This window comes from Gracilinanus agilis, chromosome 1 (assembly GCF_016433145.1).
Source record: "Gracilinanus agilis isolate LMUSP501 chromosome 1, AgileGrace, whole genome shotgun sequence".
NCBI classification, from domain to species: domain Eukaryota; kingdom Metazoa; phylum Chordata; class Mammalia; order Didelphimorphia; family Didelphidae; genus Gracilinanus; species Gracilinanus agilis.
In genome coordinates this window covers 476,054,399-476,074,825 of record NC_058130.1, presented here as the reverse complement: position 1 = coordinate 476,074,825, position 20,427 = coordinate 476,054,399, and the positions used below count along the sequence as shown (strand labels likewise).

Sequence of the window (20,427 nt, the reverse complement as noted above, 5' to 3'; positions counted from 1 at the left end):
TGTTAGATTTTTTGGCATACAATTGGGCAAAAGAGATTCTAATAATTGCTTCAATTTCATCTTTATTGGTGGTAAATTCTCACTTTTCATCATTGATACTGTAATTTGGTTTTCTTTGTTTTTTAATCAAATTAATCGATGATTTAACTATTTTATTGTCTTATTCATAAAAAAACTAATTTCAAGTTTTATTCATTAGTTCAATGGTTCTCTTACTTTTGATGTTAATATTTCAATGGGTTTTTTTAATTTGTTCATGTTCTTGTGTGGAAAGCCATTAAGAGAAATTAGAATCTCAAATAGATATTTTCATCTGGACCACATCAAAAGGTCAACACAGCCTGGCAGAGCCATGTGTTGAACCCACTGCTCTTATCAGAGTAATACTGGATTGGGTTATCTAAGATAAAAATCTGAGATTCCTCCTTTGACTCCTTTTCATAATTTACACCTTTTCTTAAAAAGCAACATAGTCATACTGAAAAAGCTTTAAGCTCTCAGCAAACCAACAGTAAAGAGTTTAACATTCTTCCCCTTTGGTCAGGAATGCAGCTGCTTCATAAAGCCAAGGCTGAACCCTTAGCAGGGGCACTTTGCACAGATTTAGAATAAACTAATGGGCCCCAAAAAAGTTGTTTGAGACAATCAAAGCTGAAAAATTCAGGGGCTTTCCATCCTACCAAAATGTTCCCAGACTTGGCTTGGTGATAACAAATATAGTTGAAAGTGAGCATAGGTTTTATCTACACCTTGAAGCTTCTAAGGCTTTTGTTTTGTCTATGGTAAAAATAAAGCTGTATAGTTGTGGGAAACTTTCCTTGTGCTTTTTGGTGAAAGGGATCTTTAACTTTATATATAATAAACCTGTGACTCCATTGTACCTTGGAGCACTTTGAGCTAACAAGCCGTGCTTCCAATCTGTTTCCTTCTTTACATCTGACAACCACCCTAAGCTGTGTGTTTGGAATTCAGGGAGGTGCCATTTAAAAGTATTTACAAACTTCCTGTGGACTTTGAGACTACATTTCCTGTGACCTAATGGGTTTCCAATTTCTGACTTGATTACGTCAGAGAACGGGAACCAACGTTGAGCTCCACTTAAATTCAGACGTCAGACTTGAGACGCTCTCTCTGGTGTGCGAGACTAGTAAGATGGGTGGAGATACAAATGGGTGGCATTTTTAAAGATACAGGTGCGGTCATATATATTTTACCAACATGGCCATGGCAATTAAAATATTAATTTCTCTTATAATATTAGCCTTTATCATTTTTAATCATTACAAGGCCACTCAGAAAATCTCTGGTTTATAGAGCAGGACCTCTATATTCTTGTTGTTTTAGTTGCATGCCCAATTTATTGATCTCCTCTTTCTCTTTTTTTTGATGTAAGCATTTAAAGATATATTCTTTCCCCTTAGTATTGTTTGGCTGCAACTCATAAATTTTGGTTTCTTGTCTCATTACTGTCATTCTCCCTAATGAAATTATTTATTGTTTCTATGATTTGTTCTTTGAATTATTCATTATTTAGGATTAGGCTAGGTAGTCTCCAATCAATTTTAATCTATATTTCTATAGAATTTTATTGAACCTATTTTTATTTCATTGCTACCTAAAAATGATGCATTTAATATTACTGATTTCTGCATTTGGATGTGAAATTTTTATACCCTTAATAAATGGTTAATTTTTTCCATAGGTGTTATATACCACTGAAAAAAAGTATATTCCTTTCTATCCCCATTAAATTTTCTCCAGATATCTACTTATAGAACTTTTATAGAATTCTATCTGTTTTATTAACTTCTTGAGATGTTTATGTTTTGGCTAGGGTTATCTAGTTCTGAAGGGGAAAGTTGAGGTACTCCACTAATATAGTTTGACTATGTATTTCCTCCTGTCTGGACTAAAAATTCTAAGAGGAGGAATTAAGGAAGGACTATCATACAGAGCCTGGGGACAAGTTGGATAAAGACAACAAGGGAGAAAATAGAATTTTAACAATTAGAGGTTAGACTAATTTTTTTCTGGGATGATAGAGTGAGTTATGGGAAGTAATATGAATTGAATCTGGAAAGGTAAGCTAGAGCCCAATTGTGAAAATCTTAACATTTCAGATATGTGTTTTGCATTTTATCCAGGAGTCAACAGGCAACTGAAACTTCTTAACCAGGGAAATAATATGATGAGATTAAGTTTTAGGAAGTTGTCACACAAGATAGAAATAGAGTATAAGTTTTCTCATTAGGAAGATTGGGTTCAAATACAGCCTCCTATACTTACCACCTGAGTGAATGTGGAAGAATAAATTAGCCTCTCTGTGACTCAGTTTCCTCATCTATAAATGAAGAACTGATTGGATTTGGCAGTTTCTAAGTTTCCTTGTAGATTTAAATTCAATATGTAGAAGACTTGATAATGCTCGGTCTGTGTGACCCAGGAAGCCCCTGCAGGGTCTATGAATAAATTTCAAAGGATTCCTGAACTTAGTTGGGAAACAAAGCAGATCTTTATTTTCTCTAGTCTCCAAATAAAAATAAAAATTTCCGTCAATTATGAATATAAACACCAAAAAGTCACCAAAACAAATCTCCTGGTTCTCAGGGGGAAAGACCATTATTAAAATTGCTCCATTTTTATGAACAAGTGATTGCAAAAGACAATTTACCTCACACCTGATATTTCAAAGCAAAAGACTTCCAAAGCTGAAGCACTTTTGCCCTCTACTGGATGAAAACTGACTACTATCATATTGAGCAATTTTCTTGCTGGTTCTTTATTTCACTCTCACTTAAAGAAGTTGTTTCCTAAGGTTCTGTGCTATCTTTTTCTTTTTTATCTCACATGGCAATCTCATGAGGTCATATAGATTCAATTATCACCTTTAGGAATATAATTCTCAGATCTATAAATCAAGCCCTAGTCCCTCTCTTTGATATAGTCACACATCATCAACTAACTGCTTTTTGGATGTCCTGCAAGCACCTCAAATCTTCTGAGTATATGGAGTATAACTCATGGCCAAACAGGAGGAAACCCAAAGTTGTCTATAATAGACAAATAGTTCAGGAAACAGAAGAGCAGTGCCTTTCATGGTCCAGTTATTTTTACATTTCATAAAAATAGCTTAATTTTATAGAATTGACAACTGTAGAGAAAAGTAGTTTCCCTCAAAGTTTGGTCTCTTCATAATTTCATGCAGGTATTTCCATTTTTTTTAATTAATCTACTGATCATTTCTTACCATATACAGAATGCTTTTTAAAATTTTTTTTATTTTTTTATTGTCATACAAAACACACTTCAATATTGGTCATCATTGTAAGATTATACTCATATATAACAAAAAAAACCCAAATAAGACCAAAGATATATTGATGTGAAAGACTACTTCAACAGTTCATCCTCTGGAGGTGGAAGGCATTCCTCATCAAAAGTCTTTCAGGATTGTCCCAAATCTTTGCATTGCTGAGAGTAGCCAAGTTTTAACAGATGATCATCATCCAATATTGCTGTTATTTTGTACGATGCGATGTTCTCCCAATTCTGTTTACATTGCTCTGCATCAGTTCTTGTAGATCTTTCTGACTTTTTCTGAAATCAACTTCCTGAGCATTTCTTATAACACAATAGTATTCCATTACCAACATGTACCACAGTTTGTTTAGCCATTTCCCAATTGATGGACGTCTCCTTCATTTCCAATTCTTTGCCACCACAAAAAGAACTGCTATAAATATTTTCAAACATAGAGGTCTTTCCCCCTTTTTTATTATCTCTTTGAGATACAAACCTGGTAGTGGTATTACCGGATTAAAGGGTATGCACAGTTTTATAGCCCCTTGGGTATAGTTCCAAATTGCCCTTCAGAATTGTTAGATAAGTTTACACCTCCACTAACAATGCATTAGTGTCCCAATTTTGCCACATCCCCTGCAACATTTATAACTTTCGTTTACTGTTATATTGGCCAATCTGATAGGTATTCAGTAATGCCTCAGTGTTGTTTTAATTTGCATTTCTCTAATCAAGAGTGATTTAGAACATTTTTATGTGGTTTTTGATGGCTTTGATTTCCTTTTCTGAAAATTGCTTGTTCATATCTTTCGACCATTTGTCAACTGGGGAACGGCTTATATTTTTATAAATTTGAAAAATTAGACCTTTATCAGAGATGTTTATTATAAAAATGTTTTTCCCTATTTGTTGTCTCCCTTCTAATATTGGTTAGATTAGTTTTGTTTATGTAAAAGTTTTTAATTTATTATAATCCAGATTATACATTTTATATCTTATAATACTCTCTATTGCTTGTTTGATCATGAATTCTTCCCTTTTCCAAAGATCTGCCAGGTAAACTATTCTGTGTTCCCCTAATTTGGTGGTTGTGGTATCACTCTTTATATCTAAACCATATATATATATATATATATATATACATATATATATATATATATATATATATGCATTTATACATATATAGAGAGATAGAGACAGACAGACAGACAGACAGGCAGACAGAGACAGAGAGACAGACAGAGACAAGAGACAGAGACAGAGAGACTACATCTTGGTATAGGGTGTGAGATATTGATCTATACCCAGCTTCTACCATACTGTTTTCCAATTTTCCCAGCAGTTAAATAATGAGTTCTTATTCCAAAAACTGGGATCTTTGGGATTATCAAATACTAGGTTACTAAGGTCTTTTACTCCTACATATTGTGGCTCTAATCTGCTCCCATGAGCTACCATTCTATTCCTTATCCAGTACCAAATTGTTTTGATGATTGTTGCTTTATAGTACAGTTTATAGAGCCTCCTTCCTTCACATTTTTTTCATTAGTTCCCTTGATATTTGGGGCCTTTTGTTCTTCCAGATCAATTTTATTAATTTTTTTCTACTTATATAAAATAATCATTTGGTAGCTTGATTGCTATAGTACCGAATAAATAAATTAATTTAGGTAGAATTGTCATTTTTATTATATTAGCTCGGCCTATCCATGAACAATTAATATTTTTCCAAAAGTTTAGAACTAACTTATTTGTGTGAAAAAGTGTTTTGTAATTGTATTCATATAATTGCTGTGTTTGCCAGAGCAAATATATCACCATGTATTTTATATATTGTTTAGTGATTTTAAATGAAGTTTCTCTTTCTAACTCTTGCTGTTGAACTTTGTTGGAAATATATAGAAATACTGATGATTTAGATGGGTTTATTTTATATCCTGAAACTTTACTAAAGTTATTAATTATTTCAGCTAGTTTTTTAGTTGATTCTCTAGGATTATCTAAGTATACTATCATATCATCTACAAAGAATGATAGTTTAGTTTCCTCGGTGCCTACTTTAATCCCTTCAATTTCTTTTTTCTTCTCTTATTGCTACAGCTAACATTTCTAATAGAATATTAAATAATAGTGTTGATAATGAGCATACTTGTTTCACTCCTGATCTCACTGGGAAGGCTTCTAACTTATCCCATTACAGATGATATTTATCATTTTAAGGAATGACCCATTTATTCCTATGCTTTCTATTGTTTTTAATAGAACAGAGAGCTTTTTTTTAAACCCTTACCTTTCATCTTAGAATCAATACTGTGCACTGGTTCTAAGGCAGAAGAGTAGTAAGGGTTAGGCAATGGGAGTCAAGTGACTTGTCCAGGGTCACACAGCTAGGAAGTGTCTGAGGCCAGATTTGAACCTAGAACCTCCCGTCTCTGGGCCAGGCTCTCAATCCAATGAGTCACCCAGCTGCCCCTGACAGAGTTCTTTTTAAAAGCACAACTTAAAGGGATGACATTGATTGCAATCAATAAGAAATTAGAATGTCTTTGTGGGCAAGTCTAAAATTAAATTCCACTAAAGTCAAGACGTGCAGAACTGAAACTAAAGATAGTAATTTCCTTTATGGATATTATTTTTTCCATCATTTTAAAAAGAATTCATATAAATTTGGCCCAGGTCCTTCATATATTTCAGCTTGAAAGAACATTTGCTTTGTTTCTAAAGTATGACCAAGATAGAATGCAAAGAAAAAACAGATGACATTATAATTCCAGAGTTCTTTATTGGGAAGCAAAAGACATGCAAAAGAGAAGAAACTAGTGTGTTCAGTGATTTCAACATAATAATCCTGTGTATTTTTACCACAAAAATAAGCTTTTGTAAACCAATTGATCTAAACATTTATTAAGTTCCTAATCCAGACCAGGCACTGGGACAGGTGGCAGAAATGGAAAGACAAACGCCAAATAGTTCTTGCCCTCAAGGGGCTTACATTTTATCCATCCCCATCTGCTCTCTATCAAGGATCAATAACTCTTCCATAGAAAAGAATGTTTTCACTTCTGTTGTCTCTAATGAAGAACAGGAATGGCTGGTTACAATTAAATTCTTCTGCAAGAGAAGCACTTAATCCAACTGCAATACCAGTGGCAGCTGCTGCTTCAGTGCCCTCCTCATTCACCTCCACAAAGGATTTATGTAAGATTTTAGACACAGACAAGCCCTTGTGGGTTGTCATTCCTGAAAAGTCAGCACTTTGTGCATCAAAAATATCTCTCATTCCCATAGCTTCCAATGTGGAACCAAGAGAGTAAGTTTGTTCTAGTTTAAACCGAGGAAAGCTTAAAAAAACTTCCTTTTTAGTCATATTTTCAGGATTTATCCACTCCATTAATTTCTCAGAAGTTAGTTCTTCTTCCAACTATAAAGACAAAATGGATAAATGACATGATGTTAATGGAGGTTTTTAATCAATTGAACCATGAACTTTTTCTGGAGGAATGCTACTCTAATTAGAAGGGAGTTGGGAATAAATGATATGATTAATAAGAAGGTTTTAAATCAGCAGAACTGGGAATTATACTCACGAATCTGATTTCTATTCACATTTCCCAGTCACTAAGCACTTATTAAGTGCCTTCTTTGTGGCAGGCACTGATACTAACTGCAGCAGATACAAAGTAAAAAACAGTCCCTACCCTTGAGGAACTCACAATTTAATATGGGAGGCAACATGCAAATGGGCTTTATCTAGAATAAATAAGAAATAATCAACAGAGGGGAAACATTAGGATTAAGAAGGGTTGGAAAAGGCTTTCTATAGAAGGGGGGATTTTAGCTGAAACTGAAGGAGGCCAGAGAAGCAAGGAGGCAGCAAGATGAGATTGGGGAGCATTCCGGGCATGGGAGACAGAAAGTAAAAATGTCCAGAGCCAGGATGAAGTGTCTTATGAGAGTTAAGAGATAGCAATAAGTCCACAGTGATATTTAGATACTTACCTCTACAATAATAGGGAAGTTTAGAAGGAAAGACGGTGAATTGTTTTGAACATATTGAATTTAAAATTGTCTTTATTCAGGAAATGCAATTTAAGATCTCTAATAGGCATTTCCAGATTCAAGACTGGAGAGCAGCAGAGAGGTTAGGATTTAAGAAGTAGATTTGAGAATCATTATCATAGAGATGATCATGTAATCCATGGAAGCTGATAAGATCACCAAGTACTAAAGAGAGAGAAAAGAGAAGGGAGAACTTGGGACAACCCACAGTTAGTGGGCATGACCTGGATGAAGAATCAGCAAAAGAGTCTAAGGAGCAGTCGGATAGGTAGAAGGAGAGCCAGGAGCCAATAGTGGTCAGAAAACCTAGAGTGAAGAGAGTAACAAGAAGAAAGGATGGTATACAGTGTCAAATGTGGCAAAGAGGTTAAGAAGGAGGAGAATTGAGAAAAGACCATTGGATCTGACCATTAGGAGTTTACTGTTAACTTTGGAGGAAGAAATCTTGGTTAAATGGTAAGGTTGGAAGCCAAAATATAAAGAACTAAGAAGATACAGAAAGGGGAGGAAGTGGACACATCTATTAGAGATAGCATTTTCAAGAAGTTTAGCTGCGAAAGATAGAAAAGATATGAGATAATAGTTATTGGGGCTAAAAAGATTAAGATTTTTTTATCCAAATTTGAGAGATTTTTAATAAATAAGGAAGATATGGACATGTCTGTAAGCAATAGGGAAGCAGTCAGTGGTCAAAGAGAATTTGAATTTAAATGAAAGTTGGTTTGGCAGAAGGGGAACTCTGCTGGAAAAGATAAAAAGTAATGGGTAGTCTCTGCAGGTTGACCTTGGCAAAAAACTGAGTTGCCTATTCATGTAAAACAAGGATGAAGGAAGAAATAGTCACAGAATGAATCTGAGTGAACATATGAGAAGGGGAGAATAGGCAGCTCTCAGCAAATGGCCTCATATTTTTTAAATAAAAGAGGAAGCATAGTTCTCAGCTAAGAGGACAGGAACTGGGAAAACCTAAAGAGATCTCTGGAGTGATAAGAGTTTGTAAGAACCTCTGTAGTGAGAGAGATAGTAAACTAATTACTGAGACATAGAAGGATAACCTGGCAGCACTGAGGGTCCAGTTGAGCTTATGTAACATAAATATGTATTGTTTTCAGTCAGAACAGTTACATGATTTTCTCCTTTTTTCCACAGCATATATGTTGGAGTGAAGGTAGAGAAGGTAGCATATGAAGGAGAGAAGATAGCAAATGGTGAGTATGACCAAAGGCTGAGCTTTGTCAGAAACAAATGATAATATGGTAAGGGGACAAAGGACTCAAGAGAAAAGGACAGCATATAATTGAAGTGGTTCACCAAGAACCAAAATGAATAAAGGAGGGCAGTTTGGCTAGTTCAAGGGACAAGACCTGGGGGAGAAGTGAGAGGAGTTAAGGGATTGGAGAACATAGTATGGATGAAAAGCAAGGTTTCTGGATGTCAGGGAGAAAAATAGGAGGTCAATAGACTATAGTCAAAGAAGGGAATTTCAGAATTTGTGAACATGGAGGTTGAGCATTTATAGAAGATAGCAAAGAGTGGGACCATCTTTGTGTGTAGGGGCAGGACATAGGAAATGAGTAGGTTGAGGAATTGGAAATGTAGAGTGTTTGGAAGAATATCAATATGTATATTGAAGTCCCCTTGCATAAGAGCAAGAGTTAGGCAGGAAAGAAAGATTGTGAGCTGGGTATATTGAACTCATTGAAGAAAAAAGGGGAGTGTTCAGAAGGTCTGAAAACAATAGTTACCAGGATATTACGTGGTGGTTGCGAATTGTGGTATGAGGAGAACCTGGACAATGTAATGAGAAACAAATAATATTTCAACTACCCCTCCTTAACCCATCTCAAAGTCAAAGGGAATGAATTCATGTAAAGCTAGTACTGGAAAGGGTGGCCAGTATATCTGTGTCATAAGTAGAATCAGGTTTTAGTGAGAGACAGAAGATGAAAGGAGTAAGAAAGGAAATGATTTTAAGATGAGAACAAGTTTATTGTCTATGGAACAAGCATTCAGAGGGCATAGTGGAAGGGGTAGATAGCATTTGGTTGGGATTTTGGGACATGTTGAAGGCAATAGAAAAAAATATTTGGGTAATGTGGTTGAGAAATGGGGTGGGCATGGTCATCCAATAGGCTGAGAACCCTTGAAATATGGAGAATATGAGCAGGTGGCAGTTAGTTCATTATGAAGTTGGGGAAGATTTTCAAAGTCCATAGTATCATTATGTACTGAAGATAAATTAAAGATTTTCATTTTCTTTTTTAAAAAATTGAAACTTCATTGGCAATGTACTGTTGTACCTTAAAATTGTCCCCTCATATGCTTAACCTACATTTCAATATTGATATTCTTTATTGTAATCATAAGGAAAGTCATTATGCCTATTTGTGTTTTCAGTAACTTAAAAGCAAATTGCCAAGGGGGCAGCTGGGTAGCTCAGTGGATTGAGAGTCAGATCTAGAGACGGAAGGTCCTAGGTTCAAATCCGGCCTCAGACACTTCCCAGGTGTGTAACCCTGGGCAAGTCACTTGAACCCCATTGCCCACCCTTACCACTCTTCCACCTAGGAGCCCACTCTTCCACCTTAACACAGAAGTTAAGGGTTTAAAAAAAAAAGGGGGGGGCAGCTGGGTAGCTCAGTGGAGTGAGAGTCAGGCCTAGAGACAGGAGGTCCTAGGTTCAAACCCGGCCTCAGCCACTTCCCAGCTGTGTGACCCTGGGCAAGTCACTTGACCCCCATTGCCCACCCTTACCAATCTTCCACCTATGAGACAATACACCGAAGTACAAGGGTTTAAAAAAAATTGCCAAGATATATGACAATATGTTGAAAAAGGAAGTCACCATTTCTTTACCTTCTCTAAACCATCAGTTTCAGTTGGCAACAGTACAAACATACTTAGATGGTTGTTTGTATATGGTAGCTCAATTATCTTCCCCTGACATTCCTGGATGTATCCAATATTGAAGAAATCTTTCTGTTTCATCATCTGAACAGATTTGCTAGTATCCTACAAGAAATGCAAAAAGTTCACAATTATCAAAAAAATACATTGTTTCTCTCATAATTTTGCAGTTTAAAAATTCAATAATATAAAAATGCCAGTATATTTTCAAAAAGTAAACTGTCTCCAGTGAACTATCCAGTTTTGGCTATGGCTGTATAAAATTAACTCACTGATCACTTTTAAAATTAAACCTGGACATCAGGTAAAATTCCATCAGAACTTTTGAGGAGTAACTGGTCTACTTAGAATTATTGAAATGCTTACTTCTAGATTCACGAGTTTCCCTAACCACAGAATCTCTACAGAATATGGACATTACCATCCAGTTACAATCTTTTCACAAACATTATGTGCACTGGTGAGAGAGTAATCTTAGAATTATTTTTGGAATGATGTGTTATTACTATTCTTCCTTTGCACTTGAATAAATATTTTTTGTTAAAAGTTCGTTGTGAACTGGAATGACCTCCAGGAATTGATGCAAAGTGAAAGGAGCAGAACCAGGAGAACATTATACACAAAGACGAATACACTGTGGCACAATCAAATGTAATGGACTTCTCTACTAGCAGCAATATAATGATCCAGGACAATTCTGAGGGACTTATGAGAAAGAATGCTATTCACATCCAGAAAAAGAACTGTGGGAGCAGAAACACAGAAGAAAAACAACTGCTTGATCACATGGGTCGATGGGGATATGATTGGGGGTGTAGACTCTTGCAAATATTAATAATATGGAAATAGGTCTTGATCAATGACACATGTAAAACCCAGTGGAATTGTTCATTGGCCAACCATTCTGGAAGGCAGTTTGGAACTATGTACAAAGAACCCTGTGAAGTTATCTGGTCCAACATTGTCATTTTATAGTTGGAAAAACTGAGATCTGGAAAATTCAAGTGACCTACACAAGGTAATATGCATAATAAGCATCAGAGATGAGATTTGAATCCAGGTCTTTTGACTCCCAAGCCATTGCTCTTTTTGCTTTACCACAAATCATCATCATCATCAACAATCAGACACTTTGGGTTAGGCATAACAAGTGTGAGAAGATGGCCTCTGAGGGTCCTTTCAGTTCTCAGATTCTAATTCTGTGTCTCAACTGCTATGGATATAAAAATGTTTTTAAGTGACTTTTATCTTTCTTTCTAAATATTAGTTAAGGAGTACTGCTTGCTGAGTAGAAAAAGCAGTGTGGTATGTGGGGTAGACAGGGAACATAATCACTTCTGGTGAAGCTCTTTTTAAAAGCTTTTCTTTAATCAAGCTCTTTTCAGTGTTGTTCATCCACCTTTGGTGTTTGCCTGTCATCCAACTTTCATTTGTGGTTCCAAGAATCTATAGCATGTGAATTCACATTCAAAGTACAAAGAAACACACAGAGTAAAAGTAAGGAGCTGGAGCCGAATTTATTGTACTTCAGCCAAAGTTAAAAAACAGCAAGGGTAGAAATCATGATACTGGATAAAGCAAAAGTAAAAATTGATCTAATGAAAAAGTGATAAGGAAGGGAATTACATCTTAATAAAATGTCCCATAGACAATGCAACAATATCAATATCAAACACATGTATCAAATAGCATAGCATCCAAATTCTTAAAAGAATAGTTCCATGAGTTACAGGAGGATATAAATAGTAAAATGTTACTAGTGGGAGACCTTAACCATCCCCTCTGAGAAGTAGGTAAATCCAACCAAAACATAAACAAGAAAGAAGTTATGGAGGTAAATACAACTTTAGAAAAGTTGGATATGAAAGGCCTCTGGAGAATACTTAATGGAAATAGAATGGTATATACCTTTTCTCAGTAGTACATGGCACTGTTATTTTTAAAAATGATAAAGGCTGATATTATGAGGATAACTAATATTTTATTTAGGCCCGTGTTGATAGAATAAAATCAGACCACACGCCTGGCTATTTCAAAAATCCCGCCTCCACCATTACGTTCCATACCTTCCCTAATCCTTTCTATGTCCCCCAAAGAACGCGCTCAGGTAGCAAAGAGCCCACCTCCCATGAACCCAGGAGTCTTATATCATTCTCTTACATCATCACATTTCCTGTCTGCCTCCATTTTTACAAGAGGAATCATGGGAAATGTAGTTTCCAAAGTCCCCAAAATGTCCACAGGAAGTTTGTCATATATCTACATATCTTAAGGCTCAAATGAGCCCCAAATACCTCTAAATGGAACCCTAGAACTTATTTAAATAACACAACACCTTCACAAAAATCATCCAAATAATTGTGCATAAAAATCTCAAAACTAAATATAGAAAAGCAGGCATAGTAAATACATCCTTTTCAGAGTATAATGCAAAAAAATTACATTCTACAAATATCAATAGAAAGACTAAAATTAATTGGAAACTAGATAGTCTTATCCTAAAGAATAATGAGCCAAAGAACAAATCATAGAAAGAATCAACAATTCATTAAAGAAAATATCAATAAGGAGACAATATACCAAAATTTATGGGATGCCACCAAAACTGTTTTTAGGGGAAATTTTATAACTCTAAATGCTTACATCAATAAAATGAGGGGAGAGAGGGGAATCAATGAATTGGTCAGATAAATAAGAAAAAAACTAAAAAAAGAGCAGATTTTTAAATCTCCAATTAAAGATCAAATTGGAAATTCTGAATATCAAAGGAGAGATGAATAAAATTGATAGTCTAAAAAATCATTGAACTACTAAATAAGAAAAGGAGCTGATTTTATGGATAAATAAACAAAATAGGTAAATAATTGGTTAACTTGATTTAAAAAATAAAGAAAAAAATTAATTACCAGTATCAAAAATGAAAAAAGTAAAATCACAACCAATGAAGAAGAAATTAAAGCAATTATTGGGAGTTATTTTGCCAAACTATATGCCAATAAATATGACAATCTAAGTGAAATAAATGAATATTTACAAAAATGTAAACTGCCCAGACTAACAAAAGAGGAATGAAAATCCTTAAACAATATCACAGGAAAAGTAACTAAAGAAACTACAAAAAAACTTCCTAAGAAAAATGCCCCAGGGCCAGAAAGATTCACATGCCAATTTTACCAAACATTGAAAGAAAAATTAACTCCAATACAATATAAACCTTTGAGGGAAATAAGGGAAGTAGGAATCCCTCCAAATTTCTTTTATGGCATAAATATAATAGATGCCTTAACCAGGAAGAGTTAAAACAGAAAGAAAACTATAAATCAATCTCCCTATTGAACACTGATGCAAAACTTTTAAATAAAATATTAGTAAGAAGATTACATCATTGTGTCACAAGGATCATACACCATGACCAGATGGGTTTTATACCAGGAGTGCAGGGACGGTTCAATATTAGGGAAATTATTGGCAAAATTGTCCTAAGTAAGTATCTCTGACAAAGGCCTAATCACTCAAATAAATAGAGAACTAATTCAAATTTATAGGAATGTAAAGCATTCTCCATAAAAATAGATGGACAAAGGATTTAAGCAAGCACTTCTCAGAGGAAAAAATTAAAACTATCTATAGTCATATATAAAAAAAGCTCCAAATCACAATTGATTAGAAAAATGCAAATCAAAAATAACTCTGAGATATCACTTCCTATCAGATTGGCTGATATGGCAAAAAAAGAAAAATGATAAATGTTGGCAGAGATGTGGGAAAATTGGGACATTATGCTCCTTTGGTGGAACCATGAACTGATACAACCATTCTGAGAGTGATATGGTACTACATCGATAAAACTATGCATACCCTTTGATCCAGCAGCACCACTACTGCATCTGTATCCCTAAGAGACAATAGATAAGGGAAAAGGACTTATCTGTTACAAAATATTTTTAGCATCCCTTTTTTGTAATGGCAAAGAATTAGGAACTGAGGGATGTCCATCAATTACAAAATGGCTAATCAAATTATGGTTTGTGGATGTAATGGAATACTATTGTACCATAAGAAATAAAGAACAGGGATGAGTTCAGAAAAGCCTAGAAAAACTCATATGAACTGATGCAAATCTGCAGTAAGCAGAACTAGGAGAGCAACACGGGTAATAAAAAATATGGTACAATGATCAACTGTGATAGACTAAACTATTATCAGGATAGCAAGTTCCTAAGATATCCACAAAGGATCCATTATGAAAAATGCTATCCATAGCCAAAGAAGGAACTTCTGGAGTTGGCTGCAGATCAAAGTATGCCATCTTCCATTTTATTTCCTTCAAGAGTTTTTTTATTGTATATGTGATATGTCTTCTGTCACAAAATGAGGAACATGGAAATATGTATTGCATGAAAGCACTGGCATAACTAATATTAGATTATTTGCTGCCTTGAAGCAGGGGAAGGAGGGGGGTTAGAGAATCTGAATTGCAAAATGTCAGAAAAACAAATGTCAAAAATTCTTACTACAGATAATTAGACAAAAAATAAAACACCAAAGATGAACATCATGGGAAAGACTGATATATTTTAAATAAAGCTGATATAAAAATAAGAGATAATAATAAAAGTAAGACAAAAGTAAAGAAAAAATTTAGCCATAATAAAATAACTGTTCAGTACCTTGTTTGTCATGAAAAGTTCTTTTTTAGTACTTTCTCTCTTGAATTCCATTGCCCACTTTCCTTTAAAATAAATGGCATTCACAAGCACCAGGATGGTAGATGCATCAATAGTTCCTGGAGGAAATAGTTCCTTGATTTTTCCTTTAAGTAAATGAAGAGGCAAAAGAGTAAAGGTTACATTTAGTATTTTTTTTTTAATTTACAAAGCTGTGCTAAGAACTTTGCCAGCAAAGATTGCAATATCATTTGGCAAGAACTATTATTGGTAAGTAGTTCTACCCAGGACATCCAAATAATGAACAAATTCTATGTAGTAAAGATGGAGGAAAGAAAAATATTTGTCCACAATCTCTGACCACACAAATTTCAGAACCCAGCTTTTAGAAGGCTATCATTACCAAACAATATCAACAAGGAGTACCAAAGATCATGCCTATTCAATTCAGTTCAACCAACATTTATTCAGTAAAATAAACATTTATTCATTTAGAAAGGTAGGGGATGAATGTGAGAATTATTTAAAGAGCTCATATAGCAGTGATGCCAAAATAGGATTTCAACTGGATGGGACTAATGGTATGAAGAAACTGTATCAAGTCTGAACCCATTTTCTCCAGAGCCAGAGGTAATAAAAGGGAAAGTGTGCCCCAACAGGTGGGGGGGGGGGAATATTTGTCCTTTTGTTCTTGCAATAACCTAGATGAAAATATCCCCTTGTAAAAGCTAATTGATTTTAATTGGTTAAATGGAAATAGGGTGCTAGGTATTAATGGGAAACAGTGGCAGGAACAATCAGAATGGGAGTTACAAATTAATAATATAATAGAAAAGAAACAGCAACAACTCAGTGTATTGCTAGAACTCTGTCAGAGCTCATCTAACCCTGATGGAGTGAGATTAGAGAATACTCAGAAATAAATTTCAACAGCATATCCTGACCCTTCTGGAAAGCCACTCTGATATGCCAAAGTGGTTGCTGATAGAGTGAGTAAGATAACCCAAAAAGAGAGAGATCCTGGAGTTCAGGCTTGAAGCCATATTCCCTGGACTACATTGTTGACTGGTGCTCATGACTAGGTTATGTGTGTCTCCCTTAATAGTCAATCTGCTTTGTTGATAGCCATAGTTTCTCCTTGAGATTATTTGAATCTTTATCTTATGTCAAGTTCAAAATATAAACTTGAAGACTTGGGATTCTAGGAATGTTAGAACAGTTAGCCCCAATCTTAGGAAAAGACATGAATAACTGACTTCCCTTGTAAGTGAAGGTCCTACTCAGCACCCAGAAGCAGGATCATCAGCTTGAGACAGAGATTCTTCAATATTCAAGAGTTTATCAGAAGGGAAACATTCCAGAGAAAAATATAAATGTAAGTATCTTTGATTTTTACTTTGATATCACTCATTTGCCAGATGTTAACCAGGTCATAACCAGTCCTTCCTGAACAGAGAACTATAGGATATTTAGGGTTGGAAGGGATCTGAAATATTATCTTACTGAATCTCTCATTTCTAAATAGGAAACTAAGACCCCAAAATATTGTGACTTACCTAGGATTATTCATCTAGTAAAAAGGAAGAATTAAGGCCATTAAAACCCAGGACATCTAATTGGCTTCATGAATTGATAGTCAGGCCCAGAGAAGGGAGGTCCTGGGTTCAAATCTGGCATCAGATACTTCCTATCTAGACAGAAGGTAAGAGTTTCAAACAAACAAAAAAGCCCAGTCTTCCTAAAAATCCCTAGTCCATTACTTTTTCTACTAGATTTCTGAGTAGTAGATTTAATGCCTACCCACATATTATCCTTCTGAAATACTGGGGAAACTAATGCTTCTTTGTCTTCCTTACCATTTGTTCGGTCTTCAACCCAGGAATTAATCTTCTCCCTACTCTCTTCTGGAGCTTGTGAAAAATCCATTGATTCTGGGCTTGCTTGATAAAGGTTCTCTACACAATCTAAATATGACTTTGAAGCAATAGAGAAACATAAATTAACATCCACAAATTGGCTAGAAACAGAATTCAAACAGCTTGTATCATGGGGAAAAGCACCTAATCTAAAGCACTATAGAATTCTAGCTCTAGATCCATAGATCTATCTGCTCAGCTATCTGAAAATATGACTCCAATTATCACACATTTAGAGCTGGTAGGTACCTTATAGTTTAGGTGGTTCAAACCTATCATTTAACAGATGAAGAAACTGAGGCACAGAGAAGTTAAGTGATTATTCAGGGTTACACAAAGGTAAGAAATGAACAGAGATTCTCTGGCCTCCAAATCTAGTACTCTTTTCACTGTAGAATACTGATTTATGATTCTAGGCATTTGAAATATCCCACCTTAGGAGCTCTGTGAATTCAAGTAGAACTTATTTGTGGAGCTATAGGGCACTTAAAGGATTCTGGGGTTGTGAGTACTTTAGAACAACCTGAGTCAAATGCCTTGAACAGGTTTGAAAAAAGCAAACATAGAGTCAGACTCAGAAATCTGTACCTTAAAACCTGCATCAGACCCTCAACTTATGATGAATCCAATTTTTAAAAAAATATATTCTAGACAAGGGTACTTAACCTGTCATGATTTTTAAAATATTTTGAGAATTTTTAATATGATTGATTTTCTTTGTAATTCCACGTATTTCATGTACTCTATTTACAAATATTATTCTAAAGCAGGATACATAGGCTCTATCAGATTACCAAAGTTCTCCATAGCACACACGCATGCATACACACACGCACACACATACACATACACAAAGATAAGAACCTCTTCCCTCTCTCTTATCTGGGTCACATAAAGTGATGTGCTTTTGTATTCAGTATTTTATATTCAGATATTCAGTACCTAAATCAGTAATAGCATCAGAACAAGTTACCTGCAGAAACGGAAATTTCGGGTTTCCAAATAAACTGTTAGCAATGGCCAGTGAATAGTCATCATTGGGCTCATTAATTTCTTCCAAAAGAGCATGGAACTGGGAATGAAACTCTCCATGTTTATCACAGGCAGCCTTCAAACAAAGGAAAGATTCTTGAGTTAATCTCAGCCTAGGAATACTATAAAGGTAGCCTAAAGGAAGACTGGGAGAATATGTATCACACCAAATATTTTCAATTACAAGGAATTAAACAAATATAGTGGAAAGGGGACTGGACGTTAATCTTGATTCTATATTTGCTTTCTAACTTGTTATTTAACTTTCCCAGGCTTTCTATAATGGAATTGATCTCCAGTGTTCCTTCTTCATAAGCTAGACAATGTACAACTTGCAGTGATTCTATAGAATCATAGATCTAGAGTTGGAAGGGACTTGAGAAACCATCTAGTCCAACCTGGTCATTTTATAGATGAGGAAACTGAGTACCAGAGAGTTTAGGTGATTTGCCCAGTATCATACAAATAATTCCAGTGAAGGGATTTGAACTCAGGTCCTCAGAATCCAAAACCAATTTTTCCCCCCACTGGATACTGACAATGAGTAAAATCGGCTGTCACTGACTTCTCAGGAAAGTCATTTTTCTCAATTCAGTCTGACAAAATATTCACATCCTTTTGGAACAGTCCAATCCTTTATTTTACAGATAAAGAAGAAATTAAGAGAGAATTGCCCATGATCAATAAGCTGTTGCATGTCAAAAGCAAGATTCAATCCCAGATCTCTAGAGTGGAGAGCTATTTCTTTCCATTAAGCCTCTTTACACCATTCTAATCTACCCAAGAGTCAAAACTTGTTCCTTTTTGAAATTCAAACTATAACCCAACCCTTGCATGACTTCAAAGTTGGACAGATGAGGGAGGAGTTACTCTCATTTAGTTCAAGTGTTTATTATAAGTACATAAAAGTTGATTCAACCTACAAAGATACCAAATGATGTATACTTGAGTTTATTTAGACAATGTCCCAGTTCTAAACTGCATAAAATTTAAGCCAGATCATTTTTATAAGTTGAAAAAATCCTTCCATATCCATACTTTTGGGATGCTTAGAGTTGGCTTGAAATGCTTGCCTTTGATCTCTTATAGTATCTTTTTTCCACACCAAAAGCCTATTGCCACAGCAAAGTTGGGCATTTTCCACATTTCAAATGAAGAAAAACTAGCTCTGGACTTGGAAGAAACACTAAAGAGACAACTTCTTCCCTGAGACTCCTCCTCTGAGTCAGCAGAAGGATCCCAGAACCTGGATAATTTTCTTATCTGATACTGTTCTGTAGGGAAAAATAGGCATGTTCGGGAATCCAATTTTCCAGACACTCTGAGTAATTTGGAAAAACTAGTGTAGGGACTGCCTTATTTCCTGACATCATGTAACTTACCCCTGGTGATGTGCTGGGACTCTCTTTGACACTTGGTCTTTTCATTTTTGCAACTTCATCATAATGAAGGACCTAAAGAGATTTGAAACATCATTGGGGGGGCCAGATGGAAAGAAAAAGTATAAACTGAGTTATCAGCATGTGTATTATAAGGACATAGATCACAGATTTATAGCTCGATGGGGATTAAAGAAACTGTTAGGTGCGCTCCTCTAATTTTTCCAATAAGAATCTAAAGCCCAGAGCAATAGGTGAATTACCCAAGGACACACAAATAAGGTGGGGAAAACATCAGCAATAAACCCAAGTCTCCAAATCTAGACCTCTAAATTCAGCTAGATTTTATTTTCAGTCTGATTTCCCTTTGATCTGGTATATAATCACAAAATGCAAACAAATCTCTAGAATTATCAAAGTCCAATGCAATTAGGAAAGAATCGATATAAATATACATGGTTGTTTATATTATACCATAATAGACTTAATGCAAAAATACCCTGAAATAGGTTTTGGAATATAGCCTTTTTAAAAACACCTCTTCTGCATCAACAACCTAGAAAGGCCTTTGAGGAAAGGAAATCAGATGCTATTTATTGGCAATTACCTTCTTTACTTGACTTGCAGTGTTACCTCCGAGTCCCAATAATAGCATGCCCATTGCTGCTGAGATGCTTAAAGGTGAATAGAAAACATTTCCTTTTTCATTCTTCTTCAATTCTTTGAAAATATCAAAGCAAAATTTGATGTTTGCTGCACTGAGAGAATTCATTTTAGAGCTGATGAAGCCTAAAAAATAAAAACAAGAATAAAGAAAAAACAAGAAATTCTAAAACCTGAATATTAAAATAAGGAACTGCTTTTATGAAAAGGAGGTCTATTAAATGGAGTGCTAGACTTAGATTTAGAAAAACCTCTGAATATTTGTAGCTCTATGACTTCATTTTATCCATCTGAAACTCAGTTTCTTCATCTATAAAATGGAAATATTAATATTGATAATACCTTTTATGGGGTTTCTGCAAGAATCAAATAAGCCAGAGTATATTATGGCCCAATTTTTGGTCCAAGTGCAAGGAAGAAGTTCAAGGTAGGGTACTGGTGAAGCAGATGAGACCCAGTCATCTCCCTCACTATTTCAAAGAGCAATTAGAAAGGGAAGCTGGA

General features: G+C 35.1%; 1 protein-coding gene across 1 annotated transcript; it reads right to left on the bottom strand.

Moving 5' to 3' along the window:
• Positions 1-6,319: 6,319 nt before the first annotated feature.
• Positions 6,320-20,032, bottom strand: LOC123231629 (serpin B4-like). Its single transcript, XM_044657907.1, has 7 exons — positions 19,868-20,032; positions 19,264-19,335; positions 17,823-17,957; positions 16,790-16,907; positions 14,937-15,079; positions 10,216-10,371; positions 6,320-6,721 (listed from the first exon to the last, which is right to left on the bottom strand). The coding sequence occupies exons 1-7, from the start codon at positions 20,030-20,032 to the stop codon at positions 6,320-6,322; spliced, it is 1,191 nt and encodes a 396-aa protein (XP_044513842.1).
• Between the last annotated feature and the right edge of the window lie 395 nt (positions 20,033-20,427).

What these genes read in the sequence shown, in the direction of transcription:
- LOC123231629 (XM_044657907.1), bottom strand. Translation starts at nt 20,032, where the DNA reads ATGAATTCTCTCAGTGCAGCAAACATCAAATTTTGCTTTGATATTTTC. An exon ending in GTCCCAGCACATCACCAGGG is followed by an intron (nt 17,958 to 19,263) that starts GTAAGTTACATG and finishes CTTTGTTTGAAG; the next exon opens with GCTGCCTGTGATAAACATGG. An exon ending in CGAAATTTCCGTTTCTGCAG is followed by an intron (nt 16,908 to 17,822) that starts GTAACTTGTTCT and finishes ATTGCTTCAAAG; the next exon opens with TCATATTTAGATTGTGTAGA.